The sequence below is a fragment of the Ostrea edulis genome, chromosome 2, assembly GCF_947568905.1.
Source record: "Ostrea edulis chromosome 2, xbOstEdul1.1, whole genome shotgun sequence".
Classification (NCBI taxonomy): Eukaryota; Metazoa; Mollusca; class Bivalvia; order Ostreida; family Ostreidae; genus Ostrea; species Ostrea edulis.
In genome coordinates, this window is record NC_079165.1 from 88,813,378 (window position 1) to 88,826,774 (window position 13,397).

The 13,397-nt window shown below is 34.1% G+C and overlaps 1 protein-coding gene across 5 annotated transcripts in view; it reads right to left on the minus strand.

Annotated features, from left to right (window-relative positions):
• The window catches only part of LOC125679190 (Bardet-Biedl syndrome 7 protein homolog), a 26,887-nt gene continuing 13,490 nt past the window's right edge, over positions 1–13,397 (minus strand). For 2 of the 5 annotated variants that reach the window (XM_048918198.2, XM_048918195.2), the window contains exons 10-20: positions 12,238–12,322; positions 10,682–10,781; positions 9,761–9,953; positions 9,474–9,548; positions 8,780–8,982; positions 7,378–7,542; positions 6,536–6,550; positions 5,062–5,195; positions 4,182–4,285; positions 1,525–1,648; positions 1–345 (exon numbers count right to left, since the gene is read on the minus strand). In XM_048918198.2, coding sequence (XP_048774155.1) covers positions 212–345; positions 1,525–1,648; positions 4,182–4,285; positions 5,062–5,195; positions 6,536–6,550; positions 7,378–7,542; positions 8,780–8,982; positions 9,474–9,548; positions 9,761–9,953; positions 10,682–10,781; positions 12,238–12,322 — 1,332 coding nt within the window. In that variant the 3' untranslated portion in view covers positions 1–211. Of the gene's footprint in view, positions 346–1,524; positions 1,649–4,181; positions 4,286–5,061; positions 5,196–6,535; positions 6,551–7,377; positions 7,543–8,779; positions 8,983–9,473; positions 9,549–9,760; positions 9,954–10,681; positions 10,782–11,757; positions 11,858–12,237; positions 12,323–13,397 lie in introns of all 5 variants that reach the window. The other 3 variants (XM_048918196.2, XM_048918197.2, XM_056155366.1) reach the window with 3 other exon arrangements.

Genomic DNA, 13,397 nt, shown 5'->3' on the forward strand with positions numbered 1-13,397 from the left:
TAATGTTAAAAAGATTGCATTTATTACATATTACACGACATTTCTGGAAAGTTGTATTTAAAGTTTATCAAAGACACATATCAAAACATTTCACAATGGACAAGTGCATGGACGGACGTAACATCAGTTTGTCCACTAGTTATGAACAACATCACTGGCAGCACTGATGGGCGATATCTTTGACACATGTTGAATGAAAGTCCTTTCAGTCTCATCCAGATTCAAAAAATTCCACTAAAGTTTGTAAATCATAGTTATCTAGGACCTCCAATAATGCTGGAACTCGCCCTTTAACATTCTGACCTTTGAACTTGAATTTATCTATGTACAAATCGGTGATCATTCCTGAAAATAAGGTAAACATTACATGTACAAAGAAGTGTGTGGAGATCCCCCCCCCCCCCCCCCCCCCACCCCCAAGCAACATTTCCTCTTGAATAACAGAGGTATCAAAACTGATGAACTTATATGTTCTACAGGATATACTGTAAAATGGAGGGGGGAAAATATGCAGTAACTGAATATAACATACATGTATATTATTTCGAATACAATGTATTTATAACTATATGGGGGAAATTTACGCACTTATTACATGACTGCATAATTATGAATGCGGGTGGTTTCGTCCCAATTACATATTCGCACCTAGTGGATTCGCACCAAGTGGTTTCGTCCCTATTTCAATACAGGTAACATAAGGTAGAATATTGCCTTATAGTCGAGTGGTTTCGCCCCGATGTACTAATCGAGTGGTTTCGCCCCAATAATATAACAATTTAACATATCTTAAAATTATAACGATATAACATATCTCAAAATTCACTTTCTTAAAATGATCAACTACTTTCAAATAAATATTGCTGCTTTAAGTTTATGTTATAAATTGAATTCTTCATTTTGAGATTTATATAAATATATCTAAGATTAATAAAATCACATAATAGACACACTAATTTTATCTACATAATGCTAATTCTGTTTCATATGATAATTTTTACTTACTGATTTTCCACAATGAATGCAACTTGCCATGGCAAAAATTCTTGGTATAATGATAGAAATGGACATAGTTTGGAAGTCGGTAAATTAATATACTGTATAGTATTCATTAATTTCAATTCAATTGCTCATTGTTAAAAGAGAGTATGCTCTGATCAATCGTCCCAACTACTGTTGCCATATATAAACATCCAAAAATTGTTGGTATAATGATCAAAATGAACATACCTTGGGCGTCAGTAAATTAATATATAGCATTCATCCCCTAATTTCAATTCAATTCAATTGCTCGTCGTTAACGGAGAGTATGCACTAATCAATCGTTCCGACCACTGTTGCTACATACTCAATGGGGGCGAAACCACTCGGGACGAATCCACTTGGGGTGTACAGGTAAAGGTGCGAATCCACTAGGTGCGAATATGTAATTGGGACGAAACCACCCGTCACCCATAATTATTGTAAATTTCCCCCCACACCTAAATAACCACTTTTACAGTAGCTGATATTCACAAGACCTACCATAGAGTCTCTCAAGGTGACATGGCTGTCTTTTAAATTCTGCCTGGAGTTCCTCAGCATCCTCCAAAATCTGTTTGTACTCCGGGGACATAAAACTGGTGTCATTCTCATGAACCTGGAGCTCCTTAAACCACATAAACATAACCAGAGATAAATTGAGATTATAGAAAGTACCAGCAACTTTGATATTTTACAATGGAGAAACTGACCCTGTCTGTCCATTGTCATCAGATGAAATTACTACTGAACAATATCAACCATTTTGTGAACTTTCGCTTTCCCAACTACATGTATGTGTACTTGGGACCTTAGGGGTGGAGTCAAAACCTGCAAAAGTGTATTTGATCCTTTCTAATCATGTCCGCCTAACTGGAAATGACTACCTGACTCTTTCTGGTATAACCTATAAACTTTATACCAGCATTCAATTTGTAAGACCCCGATAGATTTTAAGTTTGGTATTGGATGACATGGGAATTTATTGGTCATAGGGAAATGTACGGAAGCCGATAGGTGCCAGGGTATAGAATTAATATTCATTTAATTAGCAGCCGCCACTTAATTCATCTGGCAGCCGACACTTAATTTATCTGGCGGCTGCCACTTAATTTATACATGGCGGCTGCCAATTTCAAAAACAATTTAATTAACTCGATCATATTACTGAGTGATTATTTTGGAAAGATTTAGAATAGTACAAACACGTAGGATCGTTTTTCAAAGTTTTGGGATAGTCGGAGGAGAAATTGTCTTCTACAATTGTTGACAAGCAGAAAAGGAACCTAAAAATTTCTCTTTTGCCAAAACTTCATACTCCTAAATTGGAGGGAAGGGGCTCAATTCGTCCTTCAATTCGTCAATTCATTCATTATTACATTTTTACCATTCATTACTACCACCAAAAGAAGAGGATGGGGGTTAGTCAGCCAATTAATCTTATTTCACATGTGAAAATAACTTAGTTTGCGTATGAAAATTAAAAAAAGAACGTCAAAAAGTGAATGGTCAGCACCCTGGTTCTATGTGCCTGATACATTGGTATATTAAGTTCAGTTCAGTTTATTAGCATAAAACCATACGGTTTACAGGCATGTACAAATGAAGATTTGCTCATGCACGAATCTGTTGACATTTGATATCGAGAACATTTATAAAGAGTTGTATACAGCACAATCGAAAAACAATAATGCTCTTAATTGTATATCACATACATATTACTAAGTATTGGAGTAAAGGGATTGCACCCCTTTGATTTTGAGAGAGAGGGGGGGAGAGAGAGGAATTGAATATCAATTAAGTGGCGGCCGCCAGATAAATTAACTGGCAGCTGCCAGTTAATTAGTTGCGGCCGCCATATAAATTAACTGGCGGCTGCCAGTTAATTTATATGGTGGCCGCCAGTTAGATTAAGTGGCGGCCGCCACATAAATTAAGTGGCGGCCGCCAGTTAAATTGAATATTAATTCTACACCTTGGCACCTATCGGCTTCCGTAGAAATGTCCTCCGATTCTGAGGTCAAAACAAGATACACATACTGATTTTTGGATATCGTGCACATGTGTTTTTTTAATGCACAGAATTCTAAATGACAAATATGATCAATACATAAGTTCTGTGAACTTTCCAATTGTTTCTGAAGTCCATATACAATAAAAAGTGCTTAGAACTCGTCTATATTATACAGTTGAAGTCTGCCAGTGCAATATCTATGTCCTATCCATCAAAGCTGTCCCCATCGTTGCTAGCCACAGTTACTGAGTCCAGTAGCACACCTTGTGTAAACAAAGACAATAGGCGTGGTTTGCGACGATGAGCTTTCCCTCAAGTCTGGAATGACCTGCTCGTACAGGTGCAGTAGTGCTATCTGTTTTAATTTATTACTCACTGACATTTGTCGATCATTAATGAAATACTCCAATACAGAGACTTAAATTCTGGAACTCAAAACAACTGTTCTCACACACCGTATTCAGTCTAGTATCCAAGAAAATGTTCGTTGTACAAATATATCACTCTCCTGTTCCTAACTATATTCCTTTATGCCTGTATTATTTTATCCACTGTACCAAATCTTTCACTATTATCTTACTTTATTATATTACTTTTTCATTTCCTTTATTATTTTATTCAATATACTATCATATCTACTATCTAATGCATATGCAAATATTTCATTTTCTGTACTGTTGTTTACCGTACTATTTGATGACACAAAATATTTAATTGTCTACGCTCTTTTATTAACGGCACTATTATATTTATTTCATTTACTGTACTACTTTACTTAGTATTTTACTTATTCCATTTCTTTTAATGTCCTATGATGTTTCCTCTCCTGTACTATTTTATCTATTCTACTTACTGTTGTATTTTACTTACTCTTGTTTTTAATTTAGCAAAATATTTTAATCATATAGCCCCATTTGTTGCCATTGCTAACTCCAGTCCTTCTAATATTCTTTTGTAATTTAATTCAAACTTTTCATTTGTTGCAATTGTATTACACAGCTTTAGTGTCAGAACTGATTTAAAAACTTAGTTTGAAACCTAATCTACTCTGAGGGTACACTTGGTCCAGGTAAATTCACTTGGTTCAAAGGTCAAGAGTTTCTATGCCAGTTGGTTCAACAGAACCAAAGGTTAATTTGTAACATACCTTGAGACCATCGATGAGCTGAACCTTCTTGGCCAGTAGAAGTTGGTACTCCAGTTTTGGGTGAATCAGATTCAGGGTGTAGGGGATAGAGTCCTCATTTATTTCTGTTAACAAAAATCACTGGTGCTGTTGAAAATGGCCTCTCTTAACTACACATACTTCATTATGGATATCTTTTATTGTATTAACAAAAAAATGTCAGTTTCATTCACTCTCTAATTTACATGGCATTTTAAAGAACATTGACCATAATGCAGTGTGTGCCTGACTGAATCACGATTTCCCCTCAAATTTAATTTTTCACTTTTAATGATCAAAATCTACTGTCTAATATGTTTAAAAGATTTCACATAAAGATTAAGGTTATACATTGTCACAGACACTCATTTTAGAGAGTTCATTATTTGTTTTGCAAACAAAGATTGTGGTATGTTATTGTTTACAAAATTTCCAAAAGAAATGAATATCGATCTAAGTTTATATAACTTTCACATTTCAAGCACTCTTTGGGTAAAATGTGTCATTTAAAAGTTAAAATGTGCGACTATGCAAAATTAAGATGCTTTATATTACAAAATTAAGATTTCACTGGTTTGTTTGTATACATAAAAAGACTCGAGTCTTTGTTTACATAACACATATTAAAGGCTAAAATATAGCTTTTATTCTTGCATTCAGAAGGTCAAAATTTTGGTTGTCAACATTAAATGAGTAATACTTTTAATATTTAACATCAAAAATAAAAAATATTTTGTTCAAAAATTGTGAACCAGTCCCGGAGGAATACTACATTGTTATAATGGCAGACTTCCTTTGAAACTTGAATGAAAATATAAATATCAGCAATCCATGTATATTCCTATTCAATTACGATATTTACCATAGGTAATGTTGAGGCTGATTTTCTTTTTCGTAGCTTCCTTCGTCAAAACGTCCTTCAGAATGGAAATTGTTGAGATGTTGTCAGATCTAAATATAGCTTCACCTTTTTTGGTGACCTTGGCATTACTACCACTGTCAAAAATAAATTGATCCTTTACACAAACTGTCAGTGGAAATTTACAAGTAAAACCATTCATTACAACTACATTAAGTCAACTGAAGTGCAATATACAAAATGTCAGAATGAACAATAACAAATACAGGAACTGTACTCCATAATAGAAAAGTACAAAACATAACTTTAAATTCAAACAGAAAAACCATTCTAACTTCCATGTTTTGTAATAAAGAGAATTGATGTAGATACTGTATATGTGAAGCAGGTACATGTAATTATCTTTTATAAATCCCAGTGTATTTTATTAACATTGTTGTCCATGCACTGTGTTGCTCTGATTAAGCTGATTAAGACATTCTGCTGCTCCGTATCCTTTGGTTACATTTCCCAGCATGCAATACACAGTCACGGATGGATAAACCTTCACAAACCACACAATGGCAGGTACCAACATGTGTAACAATGAATTGCAGACAAGCATGAAGCATTGTGTATTATATTTGGTATACACAGAGTTTTAAATACTTTGAAGTGTTTTAGGAGTTTAATGTTGTATATATATTACAGATAGGGTTTGTGTATGTCTGCATTAGAACCAGAAGCTTTAACTATATATAGTTATCAGTAATTAACTGATGCTTACTTCGTTAAATGTCAGTGAACAGAAATATATAAAAAAATCATTTGAGAAATAAATTTCATTTTTGAATATACATGAGGACATGAATTGCAATACTTTACGCAAGCATACTTCACGAAGCACATTGGTGCTTTGTGAAAAGTATGCTGGCATGAAGCATTGCTGTTCATACCCTCATGTATTTTCAAAAATGAAATTTATTTTTTATATTTACATTTTACATTCATTCCCTACTGTTAAAATAGTCGTATTGCATTTTGCAAGATTCATATGCACATTGTTAACATTCATCAGGAAATGGCTATCCTTTCAATTGGTAAAGATATCAAAAGCAAAAACATTGTAAATGTAAATATAATTCTTCTTTTTACATTATATGCTTAAAACAGAATCAAATACCATTTTCAACTTTTAAAAAGCGACATGACTTGAATGAATGTTAGGAATTGAATATGGGTACACATGAAAGTTTCTAATGATTCACTACCATCAGGTAAAGGAATTGGTGTGATGCACAAAGAGCATGAAAACGAGTATCAAACAACAAGTTTCTGTCTCAAATGATGCGTCTGTGAGAGTGATGAATTATTTACAATTGGTTGATAGAACAAAGGAACCTAGCTCAAATTGGAATTCAGAGGGAGTGCTAAAGTAAACCAAATACCATCGTGCATAAACAGACACACACGTGCAGAACAGGAACGCAATACAAACCCGTCAAATCCCGTCCTGGCAAAAGTTGATGAAATGTGTTAATTTAAAATTACAAATTCTACATTATGTACCAGAGAGCTATATAGAAGCTAGAGGCTTAATTTGGTGTCTAAAAATAGGAACTCATTTGAAATCCCCCCCCCCCCCCCCCAAAAAACTTCAATTCTTGTGTGACAAAACAATGATATCATGTTATGATTTTCGATCATTTCTTTTCTTGTAACCCGAGGCATTTTATCTTCTTTTGTGGTTTATTCACACTGGAAAAAAAATCACTTTTAAGAGTGTCTTGGTTTTTTTCCCTTAAAAAAATCAAACACATCGGAGTACATGACTTATTTATTTTTATCTTTTAGATACATTTACATGATTTATTGAATATTTTAGGGGGTCAAATTATGCCCTTACTATATAACATCCTTTCCTAAAAATGAAAGCAAATATACCAACTTTATGATAATAATGAATACATGTACAACATCATATATATATCTATATCTATATATATATCTTTTAAAAACTGAAAAATGCTATATACACAAGTAAATGGAACAACATATCACAATTCATGTATTGCCAGGTCTAGCACTGCATTATCAGTGTTTGAGAATCACTGTACTTTTTACAGTTTCATATCATGTCATTTCCCTATAAACAAGCTAAACCTGAGTTCTGCTTACTAAACACCACTCACCTGTATAAAACACTCAAGCTGAGTATCTTAGAACATTGTGCACTGTACACACACTCGAGTTGAGTATAGAGGAACATTCTACAAACACCACTCACCTGTACACACACTCGAGTTGAGTATTGAGGAACATTCTACAAACACCACTCACCTGTACACACACTCGAGTTGAGTGTCCAGGAATGTTGACACAAAATGAAATGTGATACAATCACCAGGTGGCGTTCTTTCCGGTAACTCGGGGAGACAGAAGTTGACCCAAGAGTGAACCTCTGCCAAACTGAATGGACCCGATAACTTAATAGTGTTCAATGGCCTGTAATAATGTAAGCAAATGTATATGTTAAAACACATTACCTTGTTCAATGTTTTTATTTCAAAATTTTATCAGAAATCAACCAATAAACAAACTAATCATGAAACCTGTTGCCATAAAACACATCTATAATGCAGATCTGTTTACCCCGTCCAACTGATGTCAGTATTCCAGAACCAAGTTGTCAGTATTTTGAGCAATTTGTCAGTATAAAAGTTGAATATAGCAAAAAATGCTACGCGGGTTGTTAAACCCTTTTTTATATGAACAACTCCTTGTTGTCATATAAATAGGATGTTGCTGTTTACTGTTGTTTTTGTATTTTGCAATGTGTAATTATCATGGTTTTCCATCATTCTTTAAATCTGTCACATTTTATAAAATACATGTACCACAGCATTTTGATAAAATATTTTTTTATAGAGTCCACGAGGTTATCTCCTTGTAGAAGGTTGCCGGTTGTAATAATTTTGACCTTGCTCTTTGTTCAATAAATTTCGTTTAGATTATATTCCCTACATCCATACCATTTATCCCTTAATTTCAAAACAATTTGAACTTAATAAAATATGGAACGAAAATAAATACTCCATATTGAATAAATGTTAGAAATATCCATGAATCTTGTCTTTGACTTATTAGACACTTTCAGCTTCGATAGGTCTTTAAGTTGTTTACTCTGAACGTGTCTGTAGCAGTCATTTATGCTTCCGTGACCGCAGCTGAAGTCCATGTTGTACACACTACAAAACACCATGTGACCTTTCTTCGATTGTTGGAGGCATGGCCAAAGCACTCTGTATGAATCCTTAAAATTAGGGCATATTTTTTTTTCTTGTTTTGAACCTCTGAATGGGTTTGGATGTTTCGTTTGCATTCTCGTCAATCTGACATTCGCCATCCATGCTTTTTTAAAAGTTTGACATAAATCAGTATCAATGGTGCGCTTTACACAATGGCAACTTTAATTGACTAAACTGGTTCCCTATTGACCTCGCTTCTCTCCTTGGACTAATCAGCGGGAAACCAGTTAATTCAATTGACAAGGTTTATTTTCATCATACTGATCGGAAACTGATTTTTTCCCCCAAATTCGTGGAAAATCGTAGATTCATAATGTGAATCTGTAGAGCGTATTTTGACTTTAAAATCCGTGGAAAATACGGACAATCCGTACAAGTAAACAGCTCTGATAATGGTAATAGATTTTAACCAGTAGAAGAACACATTACAAGACCTGTTGTCATCAAAAACATGGGTCCTCTGATGGAGGGAGAGTGGTTTGATCTGGTACTGCTTGACTTGACACGTCTTGGGCTGCACCCTGGGGGTGACATAAGCCTGGAGTGTTCCGTATTGTCCCTCAATAGAGCGGATCTTCAACTCCAGACGAGTGGTGTTTGCCTGACAGCGATAGGTCGCCAACAGAAAATTACCTTCCTGTGTAAAGGACAAGACCTCCAATTAATGCACCAAACTTCAAAAGTGGCAAATGACCACCATATAATGGGTATTTTCTGTGGTTGGAACTTTTAGTGATTTGATCCCTAAATGGTAGCAAATTATATTCTGCGTTGCAATGTTTGCGGTTGCATTTCATCTATACAGACGTACATATTATGTGCATCAATATGTATTTTTGCGGATTATTCCTATCCATAACAAATGGACAACCACAGAAAACGCACATTGTATGGTAATGTATACAAGACCACTGTAGCAAAGTTGAAGCTCTTATTTATTTTGAACTGCATGAATTTAAACTCTCAAAAGATTAGATATAAGCAGTCAATTAAATGTACATGTAATTAGTAAATCAATTAAATGTTAAAATTTGATGTAATTAGTGAATCAAAAAAATGTAATGAGTAAATTTAATGTAATCAGTAAATCATTTAAATGTAATCAGAAAATTGAAATGCAGTATTAACCTCTGGAACACAAGCACTGTAGCTGACTACAGCCGAATTTTTCTCCACATCCAAAAGGTCTATTGGAACATCACTCTGAAAGTAAGACCAGATACATCTTGCAAATGCGTAAACTACAACTGTATATATGTATAGTGTTAAGAGTAATCTTCGGAAAATGAATACATTCTCATAAAAGTGTTATAATTGATTCTGCAATGATTAGTTGAGTCGTTGTTTACACAATTTATGGAAAACATGAAACTATTACTGCTACAAGGAACTACTGAAGAAACATAAAGCTTCACCTGTAGCAAAACGTTGTCGATCGGGAGCTGTAGTTCCAAACTCAAGGTATAACTGGCGTCCTCACGATTCAGTACAAATTTATCGTTAATGTCAAAGTGAGGTACTGCCGATATTGCAGTTTTACTGGTGGCTGTTTGCTGGTACTTCTCTCGCTCTGTCATTACTTTCTGCTGTAGTTCTTCAAGTTCACCTCTAAATATTGTAATATATTGAAAATAGCAATTATAGGTTGGATAAAAATATATTAACAACACATATCATGGAAACTACAGATAATATATAAATTTCACGAAGGAAAAGATGTGCAAATTTCTAAAATCTACATAAGCATTCAAGCAAAATAAAACCAAAATTCTCTTTATAAATATACACTCTGTACACAGCACATATATTTCTTTAGATTAAAAAGAATTGATCAAAATAAGAAATTCAATATGCAAAACTTTCATTAAAGGTAGTTTAAGGTACCTGGTAGTACCTCTTAAATAACAATAACCCAATGTAATTCCATGGGTCATAGATTCATACCCCTTTCATTTTGCTTTCTCATTAAGTTTATTCACAACCTTTGATAAGCTGAATTCATACTTAACATCAAACTTCACATCAAATGTGCAACCGGTGTCTCAGATCTTGATCCAATATTTTTTTTAAATTTCTATGCACTATCAAATTGCATTGGATAAATGCATTAGGCTTGAAATAAAATACCACTCTAGTTACCTGGCTGTTTGATTTCTCATGATACAAAAACCAGAAATTTTAGAATTTTCCAAATTAATTTAAGGTCCGAAAGAACGATACCAAATTACTTAATCATACTAGAATTTGCTGACCTGTGCAATTTCTTGAGTACGATACTTACCAAGTGCATTGCAAGTTATACAAACACGTTTTTTTCTGTGGACCCAAATACCTACTTTAGGGCGCTGATTTTGACTTTGGCGGCATTGTCTGGGGTTACGGGAGTGGAGCTGAGGCCTTTGGACATTTGTTCTGAGGTCAAACCCAACACCCAACCTGTGCACATCAACCAGTGTAATCAAAATCGTGTAGAAAAAAAGGACAGGGGCATGCCAGGAACTGTAACTCTTGTCTGAACTATTTCATCAAGCATAAAAAATCATTTTTTTAAATCAAACTTAATTTGGTCCCAATTTTTCTTTCTCAGGGATACTGATGTCTTTACTTTTACTGTAAATCACAGAAAAGTAAATTATGTAAACTGTATGCTACAGCTATAAAACACTGAATAATTATGGCCGTCTAATTTTCATACAAATTGCTTCACCCACAAAATTAAGTCCCCTATTACTGAATAATCATGTCAGTCTAATTTTCATACAATGCTTCACCCACAAAATTAAGTCCCCTATTACTGAATAATTATGGCAGTCTAATTTTCATGCTCCTCATATTGTGAAAAATTGCCCACCCACCCCCCTCCCCCTAAAATATGTGTGATTCTACAGCGGTTGCTAAATTAATCACTCAGTTCCTGTCATGCTCCTTTTTTTTCAGTTGGTTATTCAAGTGGAAAGCAGAGGTGATTGTATGCATGTTCACTGAAGTGAAGAATTATATATATGGTATACATAGATCAATTTACATATGCAGATTAATATGGAGGTGAAATACATGTATAGTTGGGGAGGAGAAGAGTCCAAGGTTCACCAAGACTGAATAAGAAATAATTAGTAATTCACTGAGACAAAGTGGGAAAATTCAACCCACACTGCTCTAGAGCTGCAGAAATAATTACTTCAAAAATAAACAATATAAAGCCTTAAATTGAGAATTAAGACTTGAAAAAGAGAGCAGTTTTGTTATTTTTATTCTCATTTCTACTTTAACAAACAAATATCTATGAAAAAATAACCCCACACAAATAAAAACTACATGTATAAAACATCTGGCAGTCTAGAGCATTGATTTCACAGGAGAAATGCTGCAAACTCTGTGCAGGAAGCCAATCAAGCCGTGAGACCCATGTTACCTAAGACCAATAATTTTTTCACGCCCCTGGTCAGAGAGATGATAGACATCTGGCCCTGATTCTTTGACATTGGGCTCAGATGTCAGAGCACTGATCCAGCCTGCAATCACTCAGTCAGTTAGTTACCATGTACACAGACCGAAACAAAAGTCACGTATTTAATTTAATACCTAAATCAACAGTGACTCTACATATTTATGTCAGATGTGCAGTTAAGTACATGTATCACTTTCATTGTTAAATTTATATAATTTTCTTGTGGTATGGGAATACATGGTTACGTGATTATAACATGAATGAATGTTCATTCAGCATTTAGGAACTAATAAACTTTACATTACATTTTTTTCCTTTGAAGTGCATAAATGAATACATGTATGTATTTCTTTATGACACTTTTAAATAATAAAAGTTTGAACATTATGAATCCAAAGAGACTTGGACAGTGAACTTTATGAACTTGTTCTAAATCTGTTTTACCTGCATACGTAGAGCAAACGATCTCGTCATATCCTTGTGTGGCTATTACTCCACCCTGTACAGCGGTCACACTCTCACTTAATTGCTGGAAAATAAAACTGACAAGTACAAAATTGTACCCTTTTTTTCCCTCTTGGATCCTATACATATATGTGTATAAATGTTGTAACAGTCATAACTTTTTTTCAGTGGTATCACGAATATGAAATGACTTATACTGAGGTGAACAGAACAGAATCATCCCACAGAATCTTAGGTTGACAAATTTCCTTTGTTTTTTTTCAACCAATATTTTATTACAAATTCATGTTCATGACAATTTTGTATTAGAAGTAATACATATGCATTGACTGACATGAGCTGAAAAATCAATAATTTTTTAATACATAGCGGGATTAAGGTACGTGTCCTGAGTAAAATAACAAGTAATAACAGCATATTCAAATTAAAGTAAAATTCTTCCACGCATCGCATATTTTTAGTAAAAATCATTTGTCAATACATAAACAAACATCGTATCACGTGGGGAAATCCCTCCCTTATTTATTACGTCGTCATATTTATAAGTGGCGTAGAGCTATTTTTAACCAAAGAGACTTTCAGTTGTTTATCACCTTGGCACAGGTGAAAGTTGTACTCAAATCATTTGCAGTTTGGGCTTGATATGTTGACATTGATGTGATAAATTTAAAAAGTGATCCGGGCCAGTACAATATCCTCTCATATATAGCAATTTCCATAATCTCGACTCAAATGTTGGGCATTTCTCACATTGACTGCCAAATCTTATCTAAACGAGGCAAAATATCCTACCTTCGTATCAAAATCCTAAATCTGCAACAAGTTACCTTTAGGAATATATGCCTTGATCGAAATAAAATATTGTCATCTTTCACCTGTGCCAAGTCGATATGTACACATGTTGGCTTTCTTTATTCTAAATGACTATATACATCGGGGGCGATATCAAGGTCACAATGTAATATAAAGATTACTGTAGTGCATACTATATATAAAAACATGACTTATATATCATCAAAGTACTGAAAAAAAATCATCTGACAAACAGATTTAAATATATATAGCTTGAACACTGCATAACGGAGGAAAATAACAAGAAAATATTATGACATTTTCCCCGCGATACAACTAGAGACCTG